The 26545-nt window shown below is 42.9% G+C and overlaps 1 protein-coding gene across 5 annotated transcripts in view; it reads left to right on the top strand.

The window, feature by feature from the left end:
• nktr (natural killer cell triggering receptor) overlaps positions 1-26545 on the top strand; it is a 240400-nt gene that overhangs the window by 139378 nt on the left and 74477 nt on the right. For 4 of the 5 annotated variants that reach the window (XM_043690824.2, XM_087987616.1, XM_043690826.2 and 1 more), the window contains exons 3-6: positions 3366-3440; positions 18080-18187; positions 19929-19973; positions 20722-20809. In XM_043690824.2, the coding sequence (XP_043546759.2) occupies positions 3366-3440; positions 18080-18187; positions 19929-19973; positions 20722-20809 (316 nt within the window). Of the gene's footprint in view, positions 1-3365; positions 3441-18079; positions 18188-19928; positions 19974-20308; positions 20337-20721; positions 20810-26545 lie in introns of those variants that run through there. The other variant, XM_043690829.2, reaches the window with a different exon arrangement.

Below are 26545 nucleotides of genomic sequence, written 5' to 3'. Positions count from 1 at the left end.
GTTTGGGATATCTGGTCGGCATGGACGGGTTGGACCGAAGGGTCTGTTTCCATGTTGTACATCTCTGACTCTCTGACTCTAAGCACAGACGTCACCAAGGCTGCCTTCTATCTATCACATGTTTAACAAACAGACTGTGTGGAACTGGATGAGACAATGAAATGCAGGTGCTCACACCCAGATGATGCTGGACATATGCATGTACAAATACATCGTTATGCATTCCTGCTCTTTTGGAGGTGTTTCAGATATTTTTGGTGCGACTCAAACTCTCTGAAAAAATTCAAAATAGGGTCTGGGATCAGGAAAACACTGATCATTCGGTATCACTTGAGTGGAATGAGGACTGGCTGTACTATCAAGAGCAACCTCCTTCAAAAACACCTCAATGCACAGGACATGAATTTGGGATGTGCTTGATTGATTACTGACACATTTGATAAAGGGCTCTTCAACAAAAGACAATGCAAAGCTACTGGCTTAGACTCTGTGCTTGGGCTAGAGCAGGCCCGGATTCCATAACCATCTACCTCAAAGCATTGCAAGGGAGTCAGGTTGATACATAAACACACTAGAACATTGCTGAAGTTCTAATTTTCTATGAGTAGCTTGGCAGAGGATGTTAACTGAACTAAAGATGACCTGATAGCTGGATGAATAATAGCTTCGTTCTGTATTGCACTGTGCGGTGATTCATGTGATCTCCAGCAATGTCTTCATTGTATAAATATTAGTGACTGCCTGAAATAAGGATGTAACTATTAAATCGCCAAATATCCAACTAATGATAATAAGTCAAAAGTATATATGGTGGCCACGCTCCAACTTGCAACCTTCCCAGCTCCAATCATAATTATTCAGATGTTGCTCAAGTATTTTGAAGACCTGAGTTTGATCAAGGCTGATTCGTCAGTACAGTACGGAGGGCATGCTGCTTTGTGTTGTGGTTTACGATATAAAAGTTCCTGAGGAATTATTTGAAAAAGATGGCATTCTCCCACCTTCCTTGCTGACATTTAGCCACTAACCAAATCAAAGTTTAATTCACTGCTGTTTGTGCAATATTTTTCAAATTGGATCAGGTTCCCTAGGGAGACTTTGGTAGCAAATGGTGTTGATTATTTTAAATGTATTAGATTTATTTCAGAAAATAATATTTTAGTGTGTAAATAGTTTAAATGCAGACACTTAGCATGATCGGGAGTAATTTGTGACTTTGGACCTGTCATTTCAAAAGCTTTCTATCACTGACAGTTTTCCTCATTTTTGAATCCAAGTTTCTTGTAGCTAATGGATGGCGATGTTATTCTTCTACAATTCTGTTGTTAATACTCTACAATTCTTTGTGTGTTATGTGACTAGAGGAACGATAGATCCTTTTACCAGGATAGCAGTATATAAACCTTGCAAAGAAGCCTACACGTGCATTTGTGGTCAATAGATACTGAGTGTAAGGACATTAGTCATTTTAATGATCTCATAAATATCTGTATGGTTTTATTAAAGATCAAACTGTTTATTTAAATAGACTACCTTACCGAAAGTGAAATATCTACCATGGCGCACATCAGCAGAGCTGAATAGTTCTTATATCACTAAATTTTGTTTAGCCAAATAAGCTAACATGTACATTTTAAATTGCTGCCATTTTTGAATGCAATGGAGATAATGCTTGAAAGAATAATTTGTTCATTATGAAGTGCTTTCTGATATATTGAGAATTTAAATGGTTATGTTAATGCAGTTTATATTTTCAATACTTTATAAAAGTGCTTTTCCCATGTTTTATGAAGATTAAGCCATACAGCACAAACAGGTGCTTCAGCCCAACTTATCCATGCTGACCAGGTTTCCTAAACTGAACTATTCCCATTTGCCTGCATTTGGCCCATAGACCTCTAAACCTTTCTAACCCATGTACCTTTCCAAATGTCTATTAAATACTATAATTGTGCCCGCCACTACCACTTCCTCTGGCAACTCATTCCATTTATGCACCATCCTCTGTGTGAAACAGTTGCTCCTTAGGTCCTATTTAAATCTTTTCCCCTCTCACCTTAAACGTGTGTGCACTAGTTTTGGACCTCCCTACCCTGATGAAAAGACCTTGGCATTCACCTTATCTATGTCTGTGTGATTTTTATAAACCTCTACAAGGTCACCCTTCTGTCTTTTATCGGAAAATAAGAATTAGAGAATAATGATTAATGGTTTGGGTTGAGACTAAATTTTGCGTGTAGAATGACTACCCATATTTGTAAAGTTGGAACATCCTCCTGAACCCCATTGATATTTCATCTTGGAGAATGCTCTCTTGTGTTTGCACTGTGCAGTTCAAAGGATCTGTTTCCTCCACTATTGTCTGCATTATCCAAGGTACCTCACACAGTCATCACATATCCAAGGAATCAAATTATGATGATGCCTGCAAGTTCACCAGAATTTAATTTGCAGCCAATCACCAGTGAGCACACAGAAAAATGTCTTATCAGTAATTATTTACAGCAGTGTTATTAATGCACTGCTTGTGTTTTGGGAATATGTGTTCAGCCTTGTCAAAACATTCACGAATGGTAAGATCAGGATTTATAGCTTGTTCGATGTTGCACACTATAAATCTCCCAGAATGAATTTTCATGCATTTGTGCTGACTAATCACAAAAAATATTCAATTAAATATTTTAATGAGCAAAATATTAAAAGATCAATTCAACTTATGCTGCTGGTTGGGTAGATTATGGTCTGGACATGCACACTTATACTCTATCCCACTCATAGTTCAGTCATTTTGATATTGCTGCATGGGAGACTGCTGATTTAACTGCATTGCTGAAATCACCACCTGAATGTATTTTTAGAATTTAGGTTCGTGAAGATCTACTGCACCACTTTTTTGTTTAACCCTCACATTTTGTAGCACAGTTCTCCTTAACCATTTCACCATTCTGTACATTCCCAAGTAATTAATTGCAAGTGGAGCTAAGCAAATCCAGTTACGAATATTTCACGGCCTGTACAGAAGTATTCTATTGATGTAGACCAACTTTATGCATTTGATATGTTAACCCAACCACATTTGTATTTAAAATGACATGTTTTTTTAAAATCATTTACATGGTTGTGATATTTGAAAGGAGGAGGAGTAAGTGATAGATTTTGAGTGAAGTAAGCTCCTTTGGAGAAAGTGCTACTGACAGCGTGCTTAATCAAGAAAGCAGGATGTCTGCTCGGGTGTCATTCTCGCTCATTAACACGTTACCTGTAGTGCTGCTGACGCTATTCAAAGATATATTTCAACTGCATATGTTTACACATTTTATCCCCAGAACCTGTGAGTTGATTTCCAGTTTTTCTTCTCATTTCAGTGGGCCGCATTGTCTTTGAATTATTTTCAGATGTCTGCCCCAAGACCTGTAAGAACTTCCTCTTTCTCTGCACAGGTATGTAAATAATTTTAAGCAGATAGCAGTTCGATGTTCAGATCTGTCAGAGCAGAAGGAGACACGGGTTTCTTCTGCACTGACTGCAAAAAAAATAAAAGAAATTGTATAAGGTTTAAATTTTAAAAAACAGTGTATAAGTAAAAGATGGATTTGCAAACCCAGCTGCCTTTATCCGCTAGATTTTCAGTGTTTTCTGTTATAACCACAGTTTTCCTCTGGGTTGGTGCTAGAAGCAATAAAATTCCTTGTTTTAGTTGGCTTCAACCAGTCCTATTGGTGCTCTGATGGTGGTTCTTCTATGGCTACCATCATTTATGATGGTTGTTCTTTAGTGGGAAGCTTCATTAGAACAGGCATTTCCACTCATACTGTAGTTTTCTTCTTCCTTCTCTCAGCCAGTGCAAAGCATTCCATCTCATGATTTGGGTGAGAAATTTTGTAGTGTAGTCAGCAAAGGTTTAAGGTTTTGGTTCAGCCTCCAACTTCCTGTTAAGCATATTGACTTTATGTTGCTAGAGGCATTCGGTTGTTATTTCAACCTTCCTGGGTGCAAAATGTTATTTTGTTGAGTGCTGTGCATTTTGTTACATAGGAAGTGCTGGATGCAGTCAACTAGTCAATCCTTTGACAAGCCCCTTTCTTTCAGTTCGTGCCTTAATTTATATCCTGAAATTTTTCTTTACTTCATGCTGGTGTCGAGTTGTCAAGAATTTGACGGTTTTGAGACTGAAATGGTACAGCTGTACCTGGAAGAAGACTTGCATGTTAAACTGTTTGTTCCAATAGCGTTGTTCACGGTGTCATGACTCAATGCGATAGCGTACTAGAAATTATGCCCAGTTATTTCAGGAGTCTGCTGAGTAAGATAAGGTGAAAGTGAGGACTGCAGATGCTGGAAATCAGAGTCAAGATTAGAGTAGTGCTGGAAATGCACAGCAGGTCAGGCAGCATCCAAGAAGCAGGAAAATCAATGTTTTGGGCAAAAGCCTTTCATCAGTAAGTGTAAGGGCCCATGTTGTGAGAGGCCAGGTACTAGCACGGATAGAAGCTTGGCCGTCTGGCAGAAGGCAGAAAGTGGGGATAAAAGAGTCCTTCTCAGAATAGAAGCCAGTGACTAGTGGTGTTTCACAAGGGTTGGTGTTGGGACCACAACTTTTCACTTTATACATTGAGGGCGTTCTGGCTAGGTTTGCAGATGATACAAAGATAGATGGAGGGGCAGGTAGTATTGAGGAGGCAGAGAGGCTGCAGAATGGAGCAGACAGGTTAGGAGAGTGGGCAAAGAAGTGGCAGATGAACAACATGGAAAAGTGTGAGATTATGCACTTCGGTAGGAAAAACTGGGGCATGGACTATTTTCTAAACTGGAGAGAAAATTCAGAAATCTGAAATGCAGAGGAAACTTGGGAGTCCTAGTCCAAGTTTCTCTGAAGGTGAACTTGCAGGTTGAGTCAGTAGTTAGGAAGCAAATACAATGTTGCCATTCATCTCAAGAAGACTAGAATATAAAAGCAAGGATGTACTTCTGAGGCTCTGGTAGTGTGAGCAATTTTGGGCTGCATACCTCAGGAAAGATGTATTGGCTTTGGAGCAGGTCCAGAGGAGGTTCATAAGATTGATCCCAGGAATGAAAGGCTTAACATATGAGAAACATTTTGAGGACTCTGGGACTATACTCGATGGAATTCAGAAGGAAGAAGGGGGATCTGATTGAAATTTACACTGGACTGAATGGACGTTGGGGAGATGTTTCCATTCGCAGGAGAGATGGGGACCTGAGGGCACAGCCTAAAAATAAAGGGAAAGCCTTTTAGAAGGAAGGTAAGGAGAGTGGTGAACCTGTGGAATTCATTGCCACAGAAGGCTGTGGAGGCCAGATCACTGAGTATGCTTAAAACAGCTAGATAAGTTCTAGATTGGCAAGGGGAATCAAAGGTTATGGAGAAAAAGTGGGAAAATGGGGTTGGAAAACCTATCGGCCATGATTGAATGGTGGAGCAGACTCGATGGGCAAAGTGGCCTAATTTCTGTCTTATGGTTGTGTGGAGTCACAAAAATTACAGATTTTAAAGTACATATACACAGCTCCCCCTGATTTTCAGAACCAGGTAGTCAGACAGCATGGACCAGGTTTCTGTACTTGGAAGGAATTTGTATTTATTACAAGCCACAGGTAAATAGTTATAAACCACTGGCATATAATTTAGAAATGAAAACTCTAATCCTTTTTATAAAATCCCTCTTAAACAGACAAGGAAAAAAGTTATGGACAAAGGAAAGCTGGAAGGTAGTTCACTCGTTCCTATTCATTTGTTGCAGATGATCCTTATGATTCCTATACTGGTCAAAATGTTGCTCTTCAGTTATAGAATCATAGAAATGTACAGCATGGAAACAGACCCTTTGGTCCATCCCACCAGATATCCTAACCCAATTCAGTCCCACCTGCCAGCACCTGGCCCATATCCCTCCAAACCCTTCCTAGTCATATACCCATCCAATGCCTTTTAAATGTTGCAATTTACCAGCCTCCACCACTTCCTCTGGCAGCTCATTCCATACACGTACCACCCTCTGCATGAAAAGGTTGCCCCGTAGGTCTCTTTTATATCTTTCCGCTCTCACCCTAAACCTATGCCCTCTAGTTCTGGACTCCCCGATCCCAGGATAAAGACTTTGTCTATTTATCCAATCCATGCCCCTCATGATTTTGTAAATCTCTACAAGGTCACCCCTCAGCCTCTGATGCTCCAGGGAAAATAGCCCCAGCCTGTTGAGCCTCTCCCTATAGCTCAAATCTTCCAACCCTGGCAACATCCTTGTAAATCTTTTCTGAACCTTTTCAGGTTTCACAACATCTTTCCGATAGGAAGAAGACCAGAATTGCACGCAATATTCCAACAGTGGCCTAACCAATATCCCGCCCAGCCACAACATGACCTCCCAACTCCTGTACTCAATACTCTGACCAATAAAGGAAAGCATACCAAACGCCTTCTTCACTATCCTATCTACTTTCAAGGAGCTATGAACCTGCACTCCAAGGTCTCTTTGGTCAGCAACACTCCTGAGGCCCTTACCATTAAGTATAAAAGTCCTGCTAAGATTTGCTTTCCCAAAATGCAGCACCTCTCATTTATCTGAATTAAACTCCATCTGCCACTTCTCTGCCCATTGGCCCATCTGGTCATGATCCTGTTGTAATCTCAGGTAGCCTTCTTCGCTGTCCACTACACCTCCAATTTTGGTGTCATCTGCAAACTTACTAACTGAACCTCTTATGCTCGCATCCAAATCATTTATGTAAATGACAAAAAGTAGAGGGCCCAGCACCGATCCTTGTGGCACTCCATTGGTCACTGGCCTCCACTCTGAAAAACAACCCTTCACCTCTACCATCTGTCTTCTACCTTTGAGCAAGTTCTGTATCCAAATGGCTAGTTCTCCCTGTATTCCGTGAAATCTAACCTTGCTAACCTGTCTCCCATGAGGAACCTTGTCAAACACCTTGCTGAAGTCCATATAGATTACATCTACCGCTCCGCCCTCATCAATCCTCTTTGTTGCTTCTTCAAAAAACTCAGTCAAGTTTGTGAGACATGATTTCCCACACACACAGCCTTGTTGACTATCCCTAATCAGTCCTTGCCTTTGCAAATACGCGTACATCCTGTCCCTCAGGATTCAGTCCAACAACTTGCCAGCACTGAGGTCAGACTCACTGGTCTATAGTTCCCTGGCTTTTCCTTACCATCTTTCTTAAACGTTAGCCATCCTCCAGTCTCCTGGCACCTCACCTGTGACTATCAATGATATAAATATCTCAGCAAGAGGCCCAGCAATCCCTTCCCTAGCTTCCCACAGAGTTGTAGGGTACCCCTGATCAGGTCCTGGGGATTTATCCACCTTTATGCTTTTCAAGACATCCAGCACTTTCTTCTCTGTAATATGGACATTTTACAAGGTGTCACCATCTATTTCCCTACATTCTATATCTTCCATATTCTTTTCCACAGTAAAAACTGATGCAAAATACTCGTTTAGTATCTCCCACATTTTCTGTGGCTCTACACAAAAGCTGCCTTGCTGATCTTTGAGGGGCCCTATTCTCTCCCTCGTTACCCTTTTGTCCTTAATGTATTTGTAAAAACCTTTTGGATTCTCCTTAATTCTATTTGCCAAAGCTATCTCGTCCCCTTTTTTGCCCTCCTGATTTCCCTCTTAAGTATACTCCGACTTCCTTTATACTCTTCTAAGGATTCACTTGATCTATCCTGTCTATACCTTACATATGCTTCCTTCTTTTTCTTAACCAAACCCTCAATTTCTTTAGTCATCCAGCATTTCCTATACCTACCAGCCTTTCCTTTCATGTTCCATTTGTTTACAAGAGACATAAAGTGGCTATTTAATTTGTCAAGGGTCTCTGACTTATCATTTCAAAGTCACAGCTTCCAAAAATTCCTGAGGGAAAGAGAAACTGGTTTTCTTCAGGTTTAAAATGAGTTTTGACTGCAGAAAGTAGCGAGTCAGGTCCTGTGTTGGTGGCTATCAAAACACACCTTTCTGTTTTGTTCCCAGCCATAAGTTCATTTACCTGAGGACCAACCACATGGTTGTTGGAGACAAAAGTCTTTTGTCGTCTATAATCACTAGTCTATAGACCAATCAATTCTTCTTACCACTCAGCTGTACACAACTCCTTAGCTCCAATTCATCTGCAACCACACTTCAATTAATGCATGTTCAAGTAGCTGTTTACACAATTCTTGCCAGAAGTATCAGATTGCTTACTTCTCAAAACATGTAGCAATCCTGTAAAACACTGCTTTTAAAGAGTTCTTTCTCACTTCAATCCACTATTATAAAAGCACAAAAATTTTAAAAAGCGCAGTCTTTACAATAGTTAATGGGTAGTAATCAAACAGTTTGTAGTAAAGCTGTTGTTAGCCTAGGACCAGCGAAGCAGCAATAGGTATGGCATCATCCTTTGCCTGAAGCAGCAGTTGGGGAAGGTGATTTGGATGAATTTGGATATGAAAACTTCACTTTGCAAGGAATTTTTATTCTTCCCTTTTGTGGATTTTCATTGACAAATAATAAAGCAGCACATTTAAGTAGTCAAGGCAATAAAGATGTATCTCTTTGAATTACAAGCACTCTCTACTTCACATACAAATGTGGCAATATTTTCATTCTAGGTCTTTCCAACTCTACTTTTGCTATTTAAGATTTCTCACTCAATTGTTTCAGCCCTTGAATCATATTCACTACCGGCCTGTTCCATCCAAGGTCCAAGGGCATGGTTACCATTGAAAGGTTGTATACATCTATGCATGGCACTGCCTCTTAACCCGGTCACGATAGTTCTGATGGCATATAATTTCCAGAGATTTCTTATTCTAGTAGTTAATGATGAAATGGCCAAGGCATTGAACAGGTATTTTGTGTCTGCCTTCACAATGGAAGGCACAAATGATGTGCCAGTAATTGACAAAGTGACAAAGGTAGGTGAAGATCTAGAAACAATCATTATCACGGAAGAGGTAGTGTTGGGCAAGACAGTGGAGCTAAGAATAGACAAGTCTCCTGCCTCTGATGGAATGCATCCCAGGGTACTAAAAGAGATGGTGAGAAAAATAGCAAGTGCACTTATGGTAATTTTCCAAAACTCGCTGGACTCTGAGGCAGTCCCAGCAGTCTGAAAAATAGCAAATGCAATGCCACTATTTAAAAGGCGGGGGGGGGGGGTAGACAAAAGATGGGGAATTATAGGCCGGTTAGCTTAACTTTTGTAGCGGGTAAGATGCTCGAGTCTGTTATCAAGGAAGAAATAGCAAGGCGTCAAAATAGAAATTGTCCCATTGGGCAGATGCAGCGTGGGTTCATGAAGGGTAGATCATACTGAACTAACCTTTTGGAATTCTCTGAAGACATTACAAACACGACAAGGTGCCACACAAGAGGCTTCTACATAAGAGAAAGATGCATGCTGTTAGGGGTAAAGTATTAACACGGATAGAGGATTGGTTGGCTAGCAATAAGCTAAGTGGGGATAAATGAGTGCTATTCTGTTGGCAAACAGTAACTAGTGGTGTGCCTCAAGAACCGCAATTATTCGCAATTTACATAGATGGTTTGGAGTTAGGACCATGTGTAGAGTGTCAAAATTTGCTGATGACACTAAGATGAGTAGCAGAGCAAAGTGTGCAGAGGACTGTGAAACTTTGCAGAGGAACATAGATACTTTGAGTGGGCAAAGGTCTGGCAGAAGGAATACAATGTTAATAAATGTGAAATCAATCATTTTGGTAGGAATAACAGTAAAAAGGATTATTGCTTAAATGTTAAAACGTTGCAGCGTGCTGCTATGCAGAAGGGACCTGGGTGTCCTTGTGCATGAATCGCAGAGGATTGGTTTGCAGGTATAACAGATAATTAGGAAGGCAAAAGGAATTTTGTCCATCATTGCTGAAGGGATTGAGTTTAAAAGCAAGGAGGTTATGTTGCGGCCGTTTAGGGTGCTGCTGAGGTCACACCTGGAGTACTGTGTGCAGATTTGGTCTCCTTACTTGAGAAAGGATGTACAGGCACTAGAGGGGGTGCAGAGGAGGTTCACTAGGTTGATTCTGGAGTTGACGGTGTTGGCTTATGAGGAGAGACTGAGTAGACAGAGTTTATATTCATTGGAATTAGAAGAATGGGGGCAATCTTGTAGAAACATATAAAATTATGAAGGGAATACATACGGTAAACATCAAGAGGATTTTTCCATTGGCAGCTGAAACTAGGACAAGAGGGCATAACGGTTGAAACTTTATTGCTGGAACAGCACAGCAGGTCAGGCAGCATCCAGGGAACAGGAGATTCGACGTTTCGGGCACAGGCCCTTCTTCAGGAATGAGCAGAGAGTGTTCAGCAGGAGAAGATAAAAGGTAGGGAGGAGGGACTTGGAGGAGGGGCGTTGGAAATTTGATAGGTGGAAAGAGGTCAAGGTGAGGGTGATAGGTCGGAGTAGGATGGAGGCGGAGAGGTCAAGAAGAAGACTGCAGGTCAGGAAGGCGGTGCCGGGCTGGAGGGATCCGGCTGAGACAAGGTGGGGGGAGGGGGGATGAAGAAACTGGTGAAGTCCAAGTTCATCCCCTGCGGTTGGAGGGTTCCCAGTCGGAAGATAAGACGCTCCTCCTCCGACCGTCGGGTTGTTGTGGTTTGGCGGTGGATGAGTCCAATGACCTGCATATCCTCGGTGGAGTGGGAGGGGGAGTTGAAATGCTGTGCTACAGGTTGGTTGGGTTGGTTCGTCCGGGTGGCCCAGAGGTGCTCTCTGAATCGCTCCGCAAGTAGGCGGCCTGTCTCCCCAATATAGAGGAGGCCACACCGGCTGCAGCGGATGCAGTAGATGATGTGGGTGGAGGTGCAGGTGAATCTGTGGCGGATATGGAAGTTTCCTTTGGGGCCTTGGAGAGAAGTGAGGGGGGAGGTGTGGGTGCAAGTGTTGCACCTCCTGCGGTTGCAAGGGAAGGTGCCGGGAGTGGAGGTTGGGTCGGTGGGGGGTGTGGATCTGACAATGGAGTCGCGGAGGGAGTGGTCTCTACGGAAAGCTGATAGGGGAGGGGAGGGAAATATATCCTTGGTGCTGGGGTCTGTTTGGAGGTGGCGGAAGTGACGGCGGATGATGCGCTGTACATGGAGATTGGTGGGGTGGTAGGTGAGGACCAGTGGGGTTCTGTCCTGGTGGCGGTTGGAGGGGCGGGGCTCAAGGGCGGAGGAGCGGGAAGTGGAGGAGATGCAGTGGAGGGCACCGTCGACCACGTCGGGGGGGAAATTGCGGTCCTTGAAGAAGGAGGCCATCTGTGTTGTACGTATTTTGAACTGGTCCTCCTGGGAGCAGATGCGGCGGAGACGAAGGAATTGGGAGAATGGGATGGCGTTTTTACAGGGGGCAGGATGGGAGGAGGTGTAGTCCAGGTAGCTGTGGGAGTCGGTTGGTTTGTAGTAGATGTCCGTGTTGATTCGGTCGCCTGAGATAGAAACAGAAAGGTCTAGGAAGGGGAGGGAGGAGTCCGAGACTGTCCAGGTGAATTTGAGGTCGGGGTGGAAGGTGTTAGTGTAGTGGATGAACTGTTCAACCTCCTCGTGGGAGCACGAGGTAGCGCCGATACCGTCATCAATGTAGCGAAGGAAAAGATGGGGGGTGGGGCCAGTGTAGTTGCGGAAGATGGATTGTTCCACATACCCTACGAAGAGGCAGGCATAGCTGGGGCCCATGCGGGTGCCCATGGCGACTCCTTTTGCTTGGAGAAAGTGGGAGGATTGGAAAGAAAAGTTGTTCAGGGTGAGGACCAGTTCGGTCAGTCGAAGGAGGGTGTCGGTGGAAGGGTACTGGGTGGTACGGCGGGAAAGGAAGAAGCGGAGTGCTTTGAGTCCTTCGTGATGGGGGATGGAGGTGTACAGGGACTGGATGTCCATGGTGAAGATGAGGCGTTGGGGACCGGGGAAGCGGAAATCCTGGAGGAGTTGGAGGGCGTGGGTGGTGTCACGAACGTAGGTGGGGAGTTCTTGGACTAATGGGGACAGGACCGTGTCGAGGTATGCCGAGATGAGTTCGGTTGGGCAGGAGCAGGCTGAGACGATGGGTCGTCCGGGGCAGTCAGGTTTGTGGATTTTGGGCAGGAGGTAGAAACGGGCGGTGCGGGGTTGTGGGACTATGAGGTTGGAGGCGGTGGATGGGAGGTCCCCTGAGGTGATGAGGTTATGGATGGTCTGGGAGATGATGGTTTGGTGGTGGTGGGTGGGGTCATGGTCAAGGGGACGGTAGGAGGAGGCATCTGCGAGCTGGCGTTTGGCCTCAGCGGTGTAAAGGTCAGTGCGCCAAACTACTACTGCGCCTCCCTTGTCAGCTGGTTTGATGGTGAGGTTGGGGTTGGAACGGAGGGAGTGGAGGGCTGCGCGTTCCGAGGGGGAGAGGTTGGAGTGGGTGGGAGGGGTGTGGGAGTTCAGGTAGCGGTTAATATCGCGGCGGCAGTTTGCTATGAAGAGGTCGAGGGCAGGTAGGAGGCCAGCACGGGGTGTCCAGGTGGACGGGGTGTGTTGGAGGTGGGAGAAGGGGTCGTCGGAGGGTGGGCGAGAATCTTGATTGAAGAAGAAGGCACGGAGGCGAAGGCGGCGGAAGAATTGTTCGGTGTCACTCCGTGTATTGAATTCATTAACCCGAGAACGTGTGGGAACGAAGGTGAGACCTCTGCTGAGGACTGATCTTTCATCCTCAGAGAGGGGCAAGTCTGGAGGGATGGTGAACACACGGCAGGGCGGGGAGCTAGGACCTGGTGTGGGGGCGGGGTTAGGTCTGGGGGCGGGGACAGAGGTCGGCGTGGGGGCGGAGTTGGACATGGTGATGGACCTCAAAATTAGAGGAGAATCAAATTTTTAGGACAGAATTGAAAAGGAACTTCTTTATCCATAGGGTTGTGAATTGATGGAATTCCCTGCCCAGTGAAGTAGTTGTCACTACTTCAGTAAATGTTTTTTGAGCAAAGTTAGATTTTTTTGAACAATAAAAGAATCAAGGGCGGATAAGTGGAGCTGAGTCCCTGAAACGATCAACTATGATCTTATTGAATGGCAGAGCAGGCTCGAAGGGTCAGATGGCCTACTCCTACTCCTGCTCCTAGTCTTATGTTCGTAAATGGGCTCGTGAACATTGACGCCACTGAAACAACAATAGTAATTCTAGTCCAATCTATAATACCTTGCTCTTCCTAACTTCTGTTACATGCCTTTTCCAACTGTACAATACACAGTAGCACTGTCTCAAACAGAAAACCGTTCCATTCAGAGAGAACCTTTCTTGTTTTCCTCTCTCTCAAGTTCTCATTGTGTTCTGGTCCACCAGCACAGGCTGGCTCAACCCAACTACAGTTAGTTTTCTCATTACGTTATGCTTCTTTGCTGTACATGCTCAAATGGATGCCACAATCAAGAAACCAATTAAGCCGTTTCAGAATACTTTCAAGTTCGCCCTGGTTGAAAAAAGTATGTGCCCTTCCCAAGTCTCATGGGTCGTCACAGGAGACTGACCACTACAGGAGCAGTGGATAGAAGTGAGCTGTCCCAGGCACTTGGTCAAAAACATCTGAGGCTTACCATGAATGATTAGACAAAGGAGGGTCAGTGGAGTATCATGTACAGGAACCCAGTATTGAAGAGGATGTACATCTGAAGGAAGAATTGTGCTGTGGAGGAATTTGACAGTGGTGCAGAGATAATGAAGAAGTGAGGGAGCTTAGTGTAAGGCAGCATGTTTTGCAAGTTGGTTGCAGAGTCGCATTGAACCTGAGCTGCAAACTAATTGTTTCTTCACAGGTGCTGCCAGATCTGCTGAACATCTCCAGTACTTTGTTTTTATTTCAGATTTTCAGCGTTCACAGTATTTTGTTTTTTAAACTGCTTTCTTTCCTCCACATCTCTTCCCAGATATGGTGTAACATTAGTTTTTAAACTGTTGTCACTTGGGTAGATAAAAACATAGAAACTAGGAGCATGAATCAGCCATTTAGCTCTTTGATATTGCAGCACCATGCAATATGATCACGGCTGATCCTCTATCTTAATGCTGTATTCCTGCTTTCTCCCAATACTCCTTGATGCCTCTAAATTCTAAATATGTACCTATGTCTTTCTTGAATATATTCAGTCTTCTGTGGTAGTCTACTGGTTTGTTATGCTTAGAATGAAGATATTTTCCTGAACTCAGTTTTAAATATATCTTGAGCCCTCTGATTCTAGACTCCCCAACCAGAGAAAACAGTCACCCTGCATCTCATCTGTCCAATTCTGCAAGAATTTTATCCATTTCAATCAAATCCAATCCAATCTTATCCTTCTAAACTCAGTGAATAGAGGCCCAGTTTGAATCTTTCCTGATAAAACAGACCTGCTATCGTTGGTATTATCCGAGTGAACCTCCACTCCATTCCCTCTATTATAAGTGTACCATAGAATCCCGACAATGTGCAAGCAAACCATTTGTCCTATCGAGTCCACACTGATCCTCCAAAGAGCATCCTACCCAGAACCCACCAATCGTCTCCCTGTAACTCCGCATTTCCTGTGGCTAATCCACCTAGCCTGCACATCCCTGGACCCTATGCTGAAAATGTGTTGCTGGAAAAGCGCAGCAGGTCAGGCAGCATCCAGGGAACAGGAGAATCGATGTTTCAGGCATAAGCCCTTCTTCAGGAATCAGGCTTATGCCCAAAACGTCGATTCTCCTGTTCCCTGGATGCTGCCTGACCTGCTGCGCTTTTCCAGCAACACATTTTCAGCTCTGATCTCCAGCATCTGCAGACCTCACTTTCTCCCCTGGACCCTATGGGCAATTTAGCATTGCCAATCCACCTAACCTGCACATCTTTGGTCTTCCTACTTACCTTCGGTACGGAGACCAAAACTAATCTAATACTCCAGATGCAGCTTAGCTTTATTGTCAAACGTATTCAAATGAGTACAGTGAAAAGCTTATAAGTCACCACTTATAGTGCCATCTTAGGTGCAAAGGTACCTAGGTACAGATTCTTCAGTTACAGATTAGTTACACTGTAATTAATGTCGCCAGTATGACCATCACCAATGACCACCACGTCTTGACATTCAAAGGCATTGCCATCACTAAATCCTCCACTATCAACATCCTGGGGGTTATCATTGATCAGAAACTCAACTGGACTCACCATATAAACAAGAGCAGGGCAGAGGCTAAGAGTACTGCTGTGAGTAACTCACCACTTGACTCTCCAATGCCTGTCTACCATCTACAAGGCACGAATAAGAGGATGATAAAATGCTCCCCACTTGCCAGGATGAGTACAGCCCCACCAGCACTCAAGAAGCTTGACACAATCGAGGAAAAAGCAGCCCATTTGACTGGCATTAAATCCACAAGCATCCACTCCGTCTACCCCCGATGCTCAGTAGCAGCAGCGTGTACTATCTACGAGATGCAATGCAGAAATTCACCAAAGATCCTCAGACAACATCTTTCCAAACCCATGACCACTTTCACCTAGAAGCACAAGAGCAACAGATATTTGGGAACACCGCCACCTTCAAGTTCCCCTCCAAGCCAATCACCATCTTGACTTGGAAATCTATCACCGTTCCTTCACTGTCACTGGGTCAAAATCCTGGAATTCCCTTCCTATAATGGCATTGTGGATCAGTTCACAGCAGGTGGACTGCAGCGATTCAAGAGGGCCGCCAACCAACTTCTCAAGGAGCAAGCACCACCAACTTCTCAAGGGACAACTACGGATGGGCAATAAATGCTGGTCAGTCAGTGATACTTGCATCCCACAAAACGAATAAATGAACAAACACAAGGTTCTATCTTAAGTACAGACTACCTAGGTACAATCCTAGGTTACGGAATGATTGAAGGAAAAAAAGTTACATTACAGCTATACACATTATAACCATTGACCAGAAAAACAAGAAGCAAAGTTAAAAAGACAAACATCACAGTCTGTCTCCAAGGACTCTCTGCAGCAGACCAGCACAGAGGCCCTTCCACATGGTCAGTTGCTGACTGCAGCCACCTTCCGCACTGGGTCACTGGTCTCTGTCGTCCCCGCTTCAGGTCACTGGCATCCTCGCTTTGGGGGATGGTAGCTGTCGTCCCTGCTTCAGGCCGCTGAGGTAACTTTGGAGGCCTGGTGTTGGAGACTAGGACCAGGTGTCCAAGGTAGAGAGAAGGGAGGAGAAAGGGGAGAAAAAAGAACAGGAGGAGAAAAAAAAATGTCTGACTCAGCTGCCATCTGGTTAGCGGTAAAGTAAGACTTTGTAGTCTAACCAAGTCCCTGTATAACTGTAGTAAGACATCTTTACTTCTGAACATGACTCCCCCTGTAAGGAAAGCTGATATACTATTTGCCTTCCTAATCACTTGCTGTACCTGCTGATCGACTTTCATTGATTAGTGTAAAAGGACACCCAATCCCTTTATACATCCAAACTTTCCACTGAAGTAACTCCACAAAAGCTGGTATCCTACCCTCACCAAGTCACCCTTTGTTTCCACTTAGAACATCCTTGACACTAATCCAGTTTCCTCAGAGCCAGCTCCTGAGTGACAGGATCTCTGACACTCCTGTTTATATCTGTCAGCCGGGGCTCCTAGATTGGGCTAGCTGAACAGCAGGTCAAGCAGCATCTGAGAAGCGGAAAAATTGATGTTTCGGGCAGGAGTCGTTCATCAGGAATGAGGCTGGGAGCCTCCTGGGTGGAGAGATAAATGGGAGGGGGTTGGGGAGAACGTAGATGAGAGCGCAGTAGCTGGATGGAGGTGGGGATGAAGGTGATAGGATGGAGCGGATAAGTGGGAAGGAAGATTGGCAGGTAGGACAGGTCATGAGGATGGTGCTGAGCTGGAAGGTTGGAACTCTGGTAAGGTGGGGGGGAGGGGAAATGAGGAAACTGGTGACGTCCACGTTGATGCCCTGCGGTTGAAGTACGCCAAGACGGAAGATGAGGTGCTCTTCCTCCTGACGTTGGGTGGTGAGGAGTGGCGATAGAGGAGACCCAGGACCTGCATGTCCTTGGCAGAGTGGGAGGGGCAGTTGAAATGTTTGGCCACGGGGCGGTGGGGTTGATTGGTGTGGGTGTCCCGGAGATGTTCCCTAAAGTGCTCTGCGAGAAGGCATCCAGTCTCCCCAGTGTAAAGGAGACTGCATCAGATACTCTGATCTCCGGCATCTGCAGTCCTCACCTTCGCCTCATATTCTATGAAGTCCATTTGGCTGACCTTGTTACAATTAGTACTATAATAAATAATACTCTTTCTATCTGTTTGATATGCTGAAGTGTCTAACTTCACACCAAGCCTTATTGTACTGCATCTTCCATGTGTTTGCCTACTTTCTCCACTTGTCTAAATCCCCTTGCACCCACCTCACAACTCATAATTCCTGTCCAACTTTGTGTCAATGTTGTCTTGATAGTCAGCAAACTTTGAAATGTTGCATTCAGTTCCTCATCCAGGTCATATTTATGTATCATCAACAACTGGAACCCAAGCAATACCCAACTAGTCACTGCCTGACACTCGGGAGGGAAAAGACCCATTTATTCCCACTCTCTGTTTACTGACTGTCCACCATTTTTTTTGATCCATACCAAAAATTAACCCCATTAAATGTGCTTTAACTCTGCCCATTTAGCTTTTATGAGGGGCTTTATCAGAAGCCTTCTGAAGTGGTGTAAGGTTATCAGAATCATGTCATTTCCATATTTGTCTTGCTAAAATATTAATTCTGCTATTGTAAACTGTGATAAAGTTGTTAAAAGAATTTCTGCACAGTACCTGGTTGTAATGGTAGTCAATGGTATCTTCCAGAAGTTGTTGGGTTAATCGTTAAGCATCTATGTATTTATACACACATGTTCCAGAAGATTGCAAAAGGCTCTCTGTATAGGTTGTTTTTGCAGAAGGGACTGGCTGATCTCCACTCTTTGCAGAGGGTACTGGACTATCGTTATTTAAAGGGAATGACCCCATTCAGAAGAAAAATTGAAACCTATTGCAGTTAGGTTAGTTATCCTGTTTTTTTTTAAATCTCCTAACATTGTTTTATCTCTTGCAGGTGAAAAAGGATTAGGAAAAAAAACTCGAAAGCAACTTTGTTATAAGGGCTCCACTTTCCACCGTATTGTAAAAGAATTTATGGTCCAAGGTGGTGACTTCAGTGAAGGTGGGAAATGTGTAATTTGCATTCTGTATTAGTTCAACTGAAGTGTTGCCAAGGCATTGATTACTGGATTGTGGACCGGTTATGAAAATGTCTCTCTGATATAACTATTTTTGTAAATTTTGACCACATATAACGTGACAAAATGTGTTTGAGAGGGGAAGGTACTTTCCTTAAAGCTTTCTTTTTACAACTATGACCTTGATCTTGAACTGTTACTGAATACAGGTTATTATGTTGATGCACACTGAACATTCTTCACCCATCTGTGTTCTGGGGACATGCAGTTACATACAAGAAGCAAGGATTCTGTGCCTCATTGCTATTGTCCCTGCCTTTGGGGCAGAAAGCCTAGATTCAAGCTTCACGTGCTCCATGGTGTATCATAATGTGAATGAACAGGTTGATTAAAAAAGCAACTTAGGTCAAATAGCCCAGTCCTGGTGTACAAAGCCTACTCTGCCATTTGATCAAATCATTACTTGTTTGATATGGCCTCAGGTTTGATTTGTTCCTGAGAACCTCCAATGTCCATTGGTTTCTTTGTAAGTCAAGAATCTAACTGGCTCAGCCTTAAAAATATTCACTGATCCTGCTACATTTCTCTTTGGTCTAGCGAATTCTTTTCCCCAGTGAGTCTTTGGGAGAAGGAAAATTGTCCTCACTTCCCCCTTAAAAGGGATACTCAGTTTTAAACTATAATCCCTAGTTATATTGGAGTTGACTTCACTAATGAAGAAACAGCGTTCCGAAAGCTTGTGATTTCAAATAAACCTGTTGGACTATAACCTGACATCCTGACTCAGAGTTAGGGGCACTACTACTATGCCACAAGAACTCTCCCTTGTCTATTCTGTCAAATCCCCTTCATAATTTTGAACATCTGTATCCAATTTCCTGGTATCTTTGTTTGTTCCAAGTAGAATACCCCAGCTTCTCTAGCCTGCCAAGGTAACTGAGAAGATAACATGAAATGATTAAATTCTTGATCTCTGGCAAATGTCCACTGTGTCCCATCCAAAGCTTAGCTGGCCATTTTAAGGTGAATAATCCATAATTGGACACAACACTTCAGCTGAGACTCAATCTGTGTTCATAAACATTTAGCTTAACTACTTTGGGGTTTTAGTATTCTTGTACCTCTGTGTATGAAGTGAAGGATCACGTGGGCTTGCGTTTTTTAAAAAAAGCAGCTTTATTAATTTATCCTACCCGTTTCAAAGATTTGTTACCCAGAGCTCTGGCAGGTCCTTCCCTGTGCCCCTCTTTGTACTATACAATATGTTGCTTATTGTGTGTTGTATTTTCGCGTTTTGATTAGCAGTCAATTGAATCTTATCATGGTCAATGGTAACTCTGTGTGCTCAAGGAGGGAGAAATACTGCATTTTCCATTTGTGATAGAACGGGGTATTCTTTTGGGAATGAACAGTGTTTAACCAAGCTTCAATAAAATACTACTTGATATTTTATTAATCATCTTTGTTTTGCAAGCATAACGTGGCAAGATTTGGGAAGCATTCACGGTGATACCTTCTCATGCAACTGAAAGTAGAATGAAGAATGTTGGAAATGAAGATCTTTTATAGCCTTTTGTGCATCTGTCTGGCAGTGAACTGTATAGTGCATATGGGAAGACATTGGCCAAACCTAGCCTCAAAGTTCCTGTGTAATGTACTTTTTATTAATTGTACAGAAACATTCAGTGTGGAGCATAGTGTCACTCATACACATGTGATTCTTAGGTAATGGACGAGGAGGAGAATCTATTTATGGCGGATACTTTGAAGGTAGAGACATCTTTTTAATTTCATTACAAAGCCCAAATTAATCAGTTGATTTACTAAATAGAAAACTCCCTCTAACAATACGTGAATAGCATTGCTTTTAATTTCCTCACCTGTTGCATGTAGCTAGTGCTTGAAATGTTGCATGCACAAAATAGATGCATGAATTTGGGCTAATTATTTCTTAGCGTGTTCACTGTTAACTACAAAAAAAAGTGAATTAAAAGGTAAATTATTATGCAGTAAGCTCGCAACTTGCAGCATGGAGGTTAGGCAATTTATTCATGAGAAAACCTATCATCCTGCCTAAAACTTTCAACATATTCTTTTATTTATAGAGAATGTGATCTTTTGCAAAATGAAAAGGTAAGAAAAAAAAGCTAAGTAACACAATTAAAACACACTCCCTTGCACCCTCCCCAGCAAGTACCATTATTGGCAGTGAGTTGATGGAATATATGGTCCAATTTTCTTTATTGCTTGCAGACTTTAAAGAAAAACAAAAAAAACACTCATGAAGACACAAAAACAAATTGAAATTGCTCACCTAGAGCATTTAGTCCACTAGTTTCAGTACTGGTAATATAAGACAATTTGAAATTTGTGTTCCTCCTCAACACAATATTTTAGTAAAATGCTGCGGTGAGGCCTAAAGCAAGGCTGTTACTCTGTTGTTGGTGCAATTGGCAAGTAGACGACAGCCACTCTGTGGAGCCTCTCAAAGCTGACCAGCTCCTCCTTTCTTGCACAGATGAGAATTTTGTGCTCAAACACGACAGGGAGTTCCTGTTGTCAATGGCAAACAGAGGAAGAAATACAAATGGTTCCCAGTTCTTCATGTGAGTATGACTCTTTGTTATCTTGTCAGCATTGTATAGGGAAGTGCCATTCATCAGAAAGATGGTTGTCCATATACATCAATGCCTGTAGATGTTGAGCAGTTTGCTTTTGTTTTCCAAATCAAAAAGTTATTGGGACTGGGTAAACTTTTACAGTTCTGCATGTCATCATTTCACGTTAAGTGCAGGTATTTTTTGAACTGCAGATTTGCTCAGTATTCCAGAACATAAAGATGGCAAACAACATTAGTTTTATTTTCACAATGCCCAGATTTGTAGGAATAGTCTACATACTGCCCTACCTTCTAGATTTGCCTTACAGTTTTTGGAAGGTTAAGGAAGGAATACTTGGAGAAAAGATTTTTTGAATTGGCTACAGCTATTCATATATTTTCATCCCTCTTGGTTAAGGTGGAAGTGTAGCTTCTTTACAATGCAATCATGAAATTCTAGGTGCATACATGACATAAAGGCTGGTATTCAACTCATAGATTGCTGCAGAGAATTATGAAACAACAGCAAAATAAACTGGATGCAGGAAATCTGAATTAAGAACCAAATAAAAAAATGCTGGAAAATCTCAAAAAATCGAGCAGCATCTGTGGAGAGAAGCAGAGTTAACTCTTCACATCAATAACCTTTCTGATAGGTCATCAACCTGCAATATAAAATCTTTCTGTTTGCACAGATGCTGCCTAAACTGAAGAATTTTTCTCTGTATTCGGGTTCTTCATTATGAAACAAACCCCAAAAGCACAGACATGGACTTCTAAACTTTTAAGAGTTTTAACAGTCTCAACATTCTGATGCTTATTTTCTTGTCCCCATTTCATAATGTGCATCATTAAATATGTGTAAATGCTTGTCTGTTTTGCTGAAACAGTATCCAGCTTTTTAGTGGGTAAATTTCATTGAAATGAAGGAACAACAGTGGGCCATTTAAGAATGATGCACTATTCAGTAAGCACAAAGCTACTCTGGTTGTGGTCTGAACTCCACCTTCAGTAAGAACAGAGAAGATGGTAAAAGAGGGGGAGGTGTGGCATCGTTGATTAAGGACAGTATTACAGTTGCAGAAAGGATGCTTGGGACTCATCAACTGAGGTAGTATGGACTGAAGTTAGAAACAGGAAAGGAGAGGTCACCCTGTTGGGAGTTTTCTATAGGCCTCCGAATAGTTCCAGAGATGTAGAGGAAAGGATAGCAAAGATGATTCTCAATAGGAGTGAGAGAGACAGCGTAGTTGTCATGGGGGACTTCAACTTTCCAAATATTGACTGGGAACACTATAGTACGAGTACTATAGATGGGTCAGTTTTTGTCCAGTGTGTGCAGGAGGGCTTCCTGACACAGTATGTAGACAGGCCAACAAGAGGTGAAGCCACATTAGTTTTGGTACTGGGTAATGAGCCCGGCCAGGTGTTAGACTTGGAAGTAGGTGAGCACTTTGGTGATAGCGATCACAATTCTGTTTTGTTTACTTTAGTGATAGAAAAGGATAGGTGTATACCACTGGGTAAGAGTTACAGCTGCGGGAAAGGCAATTACGATGTGATTAGGGAAGATTTAGGAAGCATAGGATGGGGAAGGAAACTGCAGGGGATGGGCACAATAGAAATGTGGAGCTTATTTGAGGAAAAGCTCCTGTGTGTCCCAGATAAGTATGTACCGGTCAGGTAGGGAGGAAGCTGTAGAGCGCGGGAGCCATGGTTTACGAAGAAAGTGGAATCTCTGGTCAAGAGGATGAAGACGGCTTATGGTAGGATGAGATGTGAAGGCTCAGTTATGGCGCTTGAGGGTTACAAGGAAGCCAGGAAAGACCTAAAAAGAGAGCTCAGAAGAGCCAGGAGGAGACATGAGAAGTTGTTGGCAGATAGGATCAGGGTAAACCCTAAGGCTTCCTATAGGTATTTAAGGAATAAAAGAATGACAAGAGTAAGATTAGGGCCAATCAAGGATAGTAATGGGAAGTTGTGTGTGGAGTCAGAGGAGATAGGGGAAGCACTAAATGAATATTTTTCGACAGTATTCACTCTAGAAAACAACAATGTTGTCAAGAAGAATACTGAGATACAGGCTACTAGACTAGGTGTGATTGAGGTTCACAAGGAAGAGGTATTAGAAATCCTGCAGAGTGTGATAATAGATAAGTCCCCTGGGCCGGATGGGATTTATCCTAGGATCCTCTGGGAAGCCAGGGAGGAGATTGCTGAACCTTTGGCATTGATCTTTAAATCGTCATTGTCTACAGGAATAGTGCCAGAAGACTGGAGGGTAGCAAATGTGGTTCCCCTGTTCAAGAAGGGGAGTAGAGACAATCCTGGTAATTATAAACCAGTAATCCTTACTTCAGTTGTTGGTAAAGTGTTGGAAAAGGTTATAAGAGATAGGATTTATAATCATCTAGAAAATAATAATTTGATTAGGGATAGTCAGCACAGTTTTGTGAAGGGTAGGTCGTGCCTCACAAATCTTTATTGAGTTCTTTGAGAAGGTGACCAAACAGGTAGATGAGAGTAAGCTGGTTGATGTGGTGTATGTGATGTAAATGGATTTCAGCAAGGCGTTCAATAAGGTTCCCCATAGTAGGCTATTGTACAAAATGTGGAGGAATGGGTTTGTGGGAGTTATAGCAGTTTGGATCAGTAATTGGCTTGCTAAAAGAAGACAGAGGGTGGTGGTTGATGGGAAATGTTCATCCTGGAGTCCAGTTACCAGTGGTGTATCGCAAGGGTCGGTGTTGCGTCCACTGCTGTTCGTCATTTTTATAAACGACCTGGATGAGGGCGTAGAAGGGTGCGTTAGTAAATTTGCAGACGACACTAAGGTTGGTGGAGTTGTGGATAGTGACAAAGGATGTTGTAGGTTACAGAGAAACCTAGATAAGCTGCAGAGCTGGGCTGAGAGGTGGCAAATGGAGTTTAATGCAGACAAGTGTGAGGTGATTCACTTTTTGGTCGGAGTAACCGGAATGCAAAGTACTGGGCTAGTGGTAAGATTCTTGGTAGTGTAGATGAGCAGAGATCTCGGTGTCCAGGTACACAGATCCTTGAAAGTTGCCACCTAGGTTGACAGGGTTGTTAAGAAGGCATACAGTGCTTTAGCTTTTATTAATAGAGGGATCGAGTTCCGGAACCATGAGGTTATGCTGCAGCTGTACAAAACTCTAGTGTGGCCGCACGTGGAGTATTGTGTACAGTTCTGGTCACCACATTATAAGAATAATGTGGAAGCTTTGGAAAGGGTACAGAGGAGATTTACTAGGATGTTGCCTGATATGGAGGGAAAGTCTTACGAGTAAAGGCTGACGGACTTGAGGCTGTTTTCGTTGGAGAGAAGAAGGTTGAGAGGTGACTTAATAGAGACGTATAAGATAATCAGAGGGTTCGATAGGGTGGACAGGGAGAGCCTTTTTCCAAGAATGGTGACGGCGAGCACGAGGGGGCATAGCTTTAAATTGAGGGGTGATAGATATTGGACAGATTTCAGAGATAGTTTCTTTATTCAGAGAGTAGTAAGGATATGGAATGCTTTGCCTGCAACGGTAGTAAATTCGCCAACTTTAAGTACATTTAAGTCGTCATTGGACAGGCATATGGACGGACACGGAATAGTGTAGGTTAGATGGGCTTCAGATTAGTATGACAGGTCGGTGCCTCATCGAGAGCCGAAGGGCTGTACTGTACTGTAATGTTCTATGTTTGCAGCCCCGACCCCAACCATTTAAGTCTTGACTCCCCTGTCTATCACCTCCCCTGTCTATCACCTCCCCTGTCTATCACCTCCCCTGTCTATCACCTCCCCTGTCTATCAAAAACCGTATGTAATGCGCCCTTCAACTTACTTGGTGACTCTACTTCCACTGCATTCTGTAGAAGATAATACCACATACTAATGATCTCTGAGAAAAAATTATCCCCTGTCTTATTCTTAAATTGTGTCCTCTAGTTCTACTTTTGCCACACAAGAGGAAACTTCCTCCTGATAGCCACCCTTTTTAGTCCCTTCAAGATCCTGTAAACTTCAAAATAGTCAATTCTCAAAATGGCTACAATATGGTGCTAAAGGCCATTTTTCCAGCCACTCAAGCCTTGGACATGAACAGTTGGCTTAATGAGATAATACTGAACTGGTCAGTGTGAGAAGCACTGCATATTAAAATATTGAGTTGGTCACTTAAGGAAGTTCCAGGTTTTATGTTTGTGGAATTAAATAGTCAGGTCTAGGGAAACGAAACAGGAACTGTAGTGAGTCTCAGAAGATCTTAAAAGGGCCTCCTGTTTTCTGAATCCAATATAAGAAGATAATCTGTTTTAGATTGAACAAATTTGGCCAGTGCACTAGAGAAAACTCTCCTTCAAACCAATCCTATGGGATCTCTTGCATTTAACTGAGGGGATGGACAGGGGCTTCAGTCAGCCCTCATCTAAAATGCACACATAGTATAGTATTGCCTCAGTACTGTGTTGAAGTGTTTCCCTGGACTTGGTGCTTTGGTGTTTAGAGTCAAACTTGACCCTAAATCTTCTGACTCCAACACAATGTGACCAAGCTGAAATCTCTTAAATTAAACTGTGCCAGTCTGTGCATCTTCCCTTCATTTCATAATAGCATGAATAACTTAAAAGATAGGTAATTTCACAATATTGAACAGTCTGATTGCCATGCGAACAATAACTGTGGCAGTGAGCAGAAATAGAATCCTACAACTGTGAGATTTTTCTCTCCTTGAGCATAGTTAGATGATCTGATCTCAAGGTGCCCTTGATTCACTTACCACAGTACTAGTGATTTACCTATTCTGAACAGTTTTGAATCTGGATTAGATAAAAACAAGGACTGCAGATGCTGGAAACCAGAATCTAGATTAGAGTGGTGCTGGAAAAACACAGCAGGTCAGCCAGCATCCGAGGAGCAGGAAAATCGACGTTTTGGGCAAAAGCTCTTAATCAGGAATACAGGCAGAGTGCCTGAAGGGTGGAGAGATAAATGAGAGGATGGTGGGGGTGGGGAGAAAGTAGCATAGAGTATTAAATTTTGGGTGGAAAAACAGTTAATAATTTCCTACTTTGTAAATACCCAAAGGGATGTGTGGCAGACAACCAAATGTTAAAATTGTTCTTATCTCGCAGGAAGCCACTGGAAAGTTGAGTCCTTCTGCAGTATCTTCCTTAATATCTCAGTCTAGGTTCAACTGATAGCATAAGCACAAATGCCACATTGAATACTCCTCACTTATCGACTAAACGTTACTGGCTAGATTTAATTGTAGCACATGCCATCACCAAATTGATATTCATGCTGTTTAGGAAACAACCTCGCTCCTTAACTTGTAATGCTTTTGGTAAGCTGCTGTGATGCACAGAGGATGTAAAATGTAGAGGATATATTACTTAGCTAATAGAAGCTTCTTTGAATAAGGCACATTATCAAAATGCAATGATCACATCTCATCAATTCTCTCATCTCTGTGCAAGTGTATCATTTTGCAGCCAGTGGAGGGAGAAGAGTTGATCTTGGCTAACTTCCGTTTAATTTGAGAGCAAAATGAACTGCACCAGTGAGATAGGATATATGACATGGAAGGTGGCCCTTGGACTGCATTGTTTGCTAGTTTTTTGACTTCTGTCCGAATATCATTGTATTGTCTCTTGTTCAGCTCTCTTCTGCTGTCCAAATTTTTAATTTATGCCTCTTTCCTAATCTAAATTTTAAACACTTATTTAATCAACCACT

The sequence above is a fragment of the Chiloscyllium plagiosum genome, unplaced genomic scaffold, assembly GCF_037043375.1.
Source record: "Chiloscyllium plagiosum isolate Xiang-an unplaced genomic scaffold, Cpla_swu_hap1 HiC_scaffold_5, whole genome shotgun sequence".
NCBI lineage: Eukaryota > Metazoa > Chordata > Chondrichthyes > Orectolobiformes > Hemiscylliidae > Chiloscyllium > Chiloscyllium plagiosum.
This window is presented reverse-complemented; position numbering and strand designations above follow the sequence as displayed.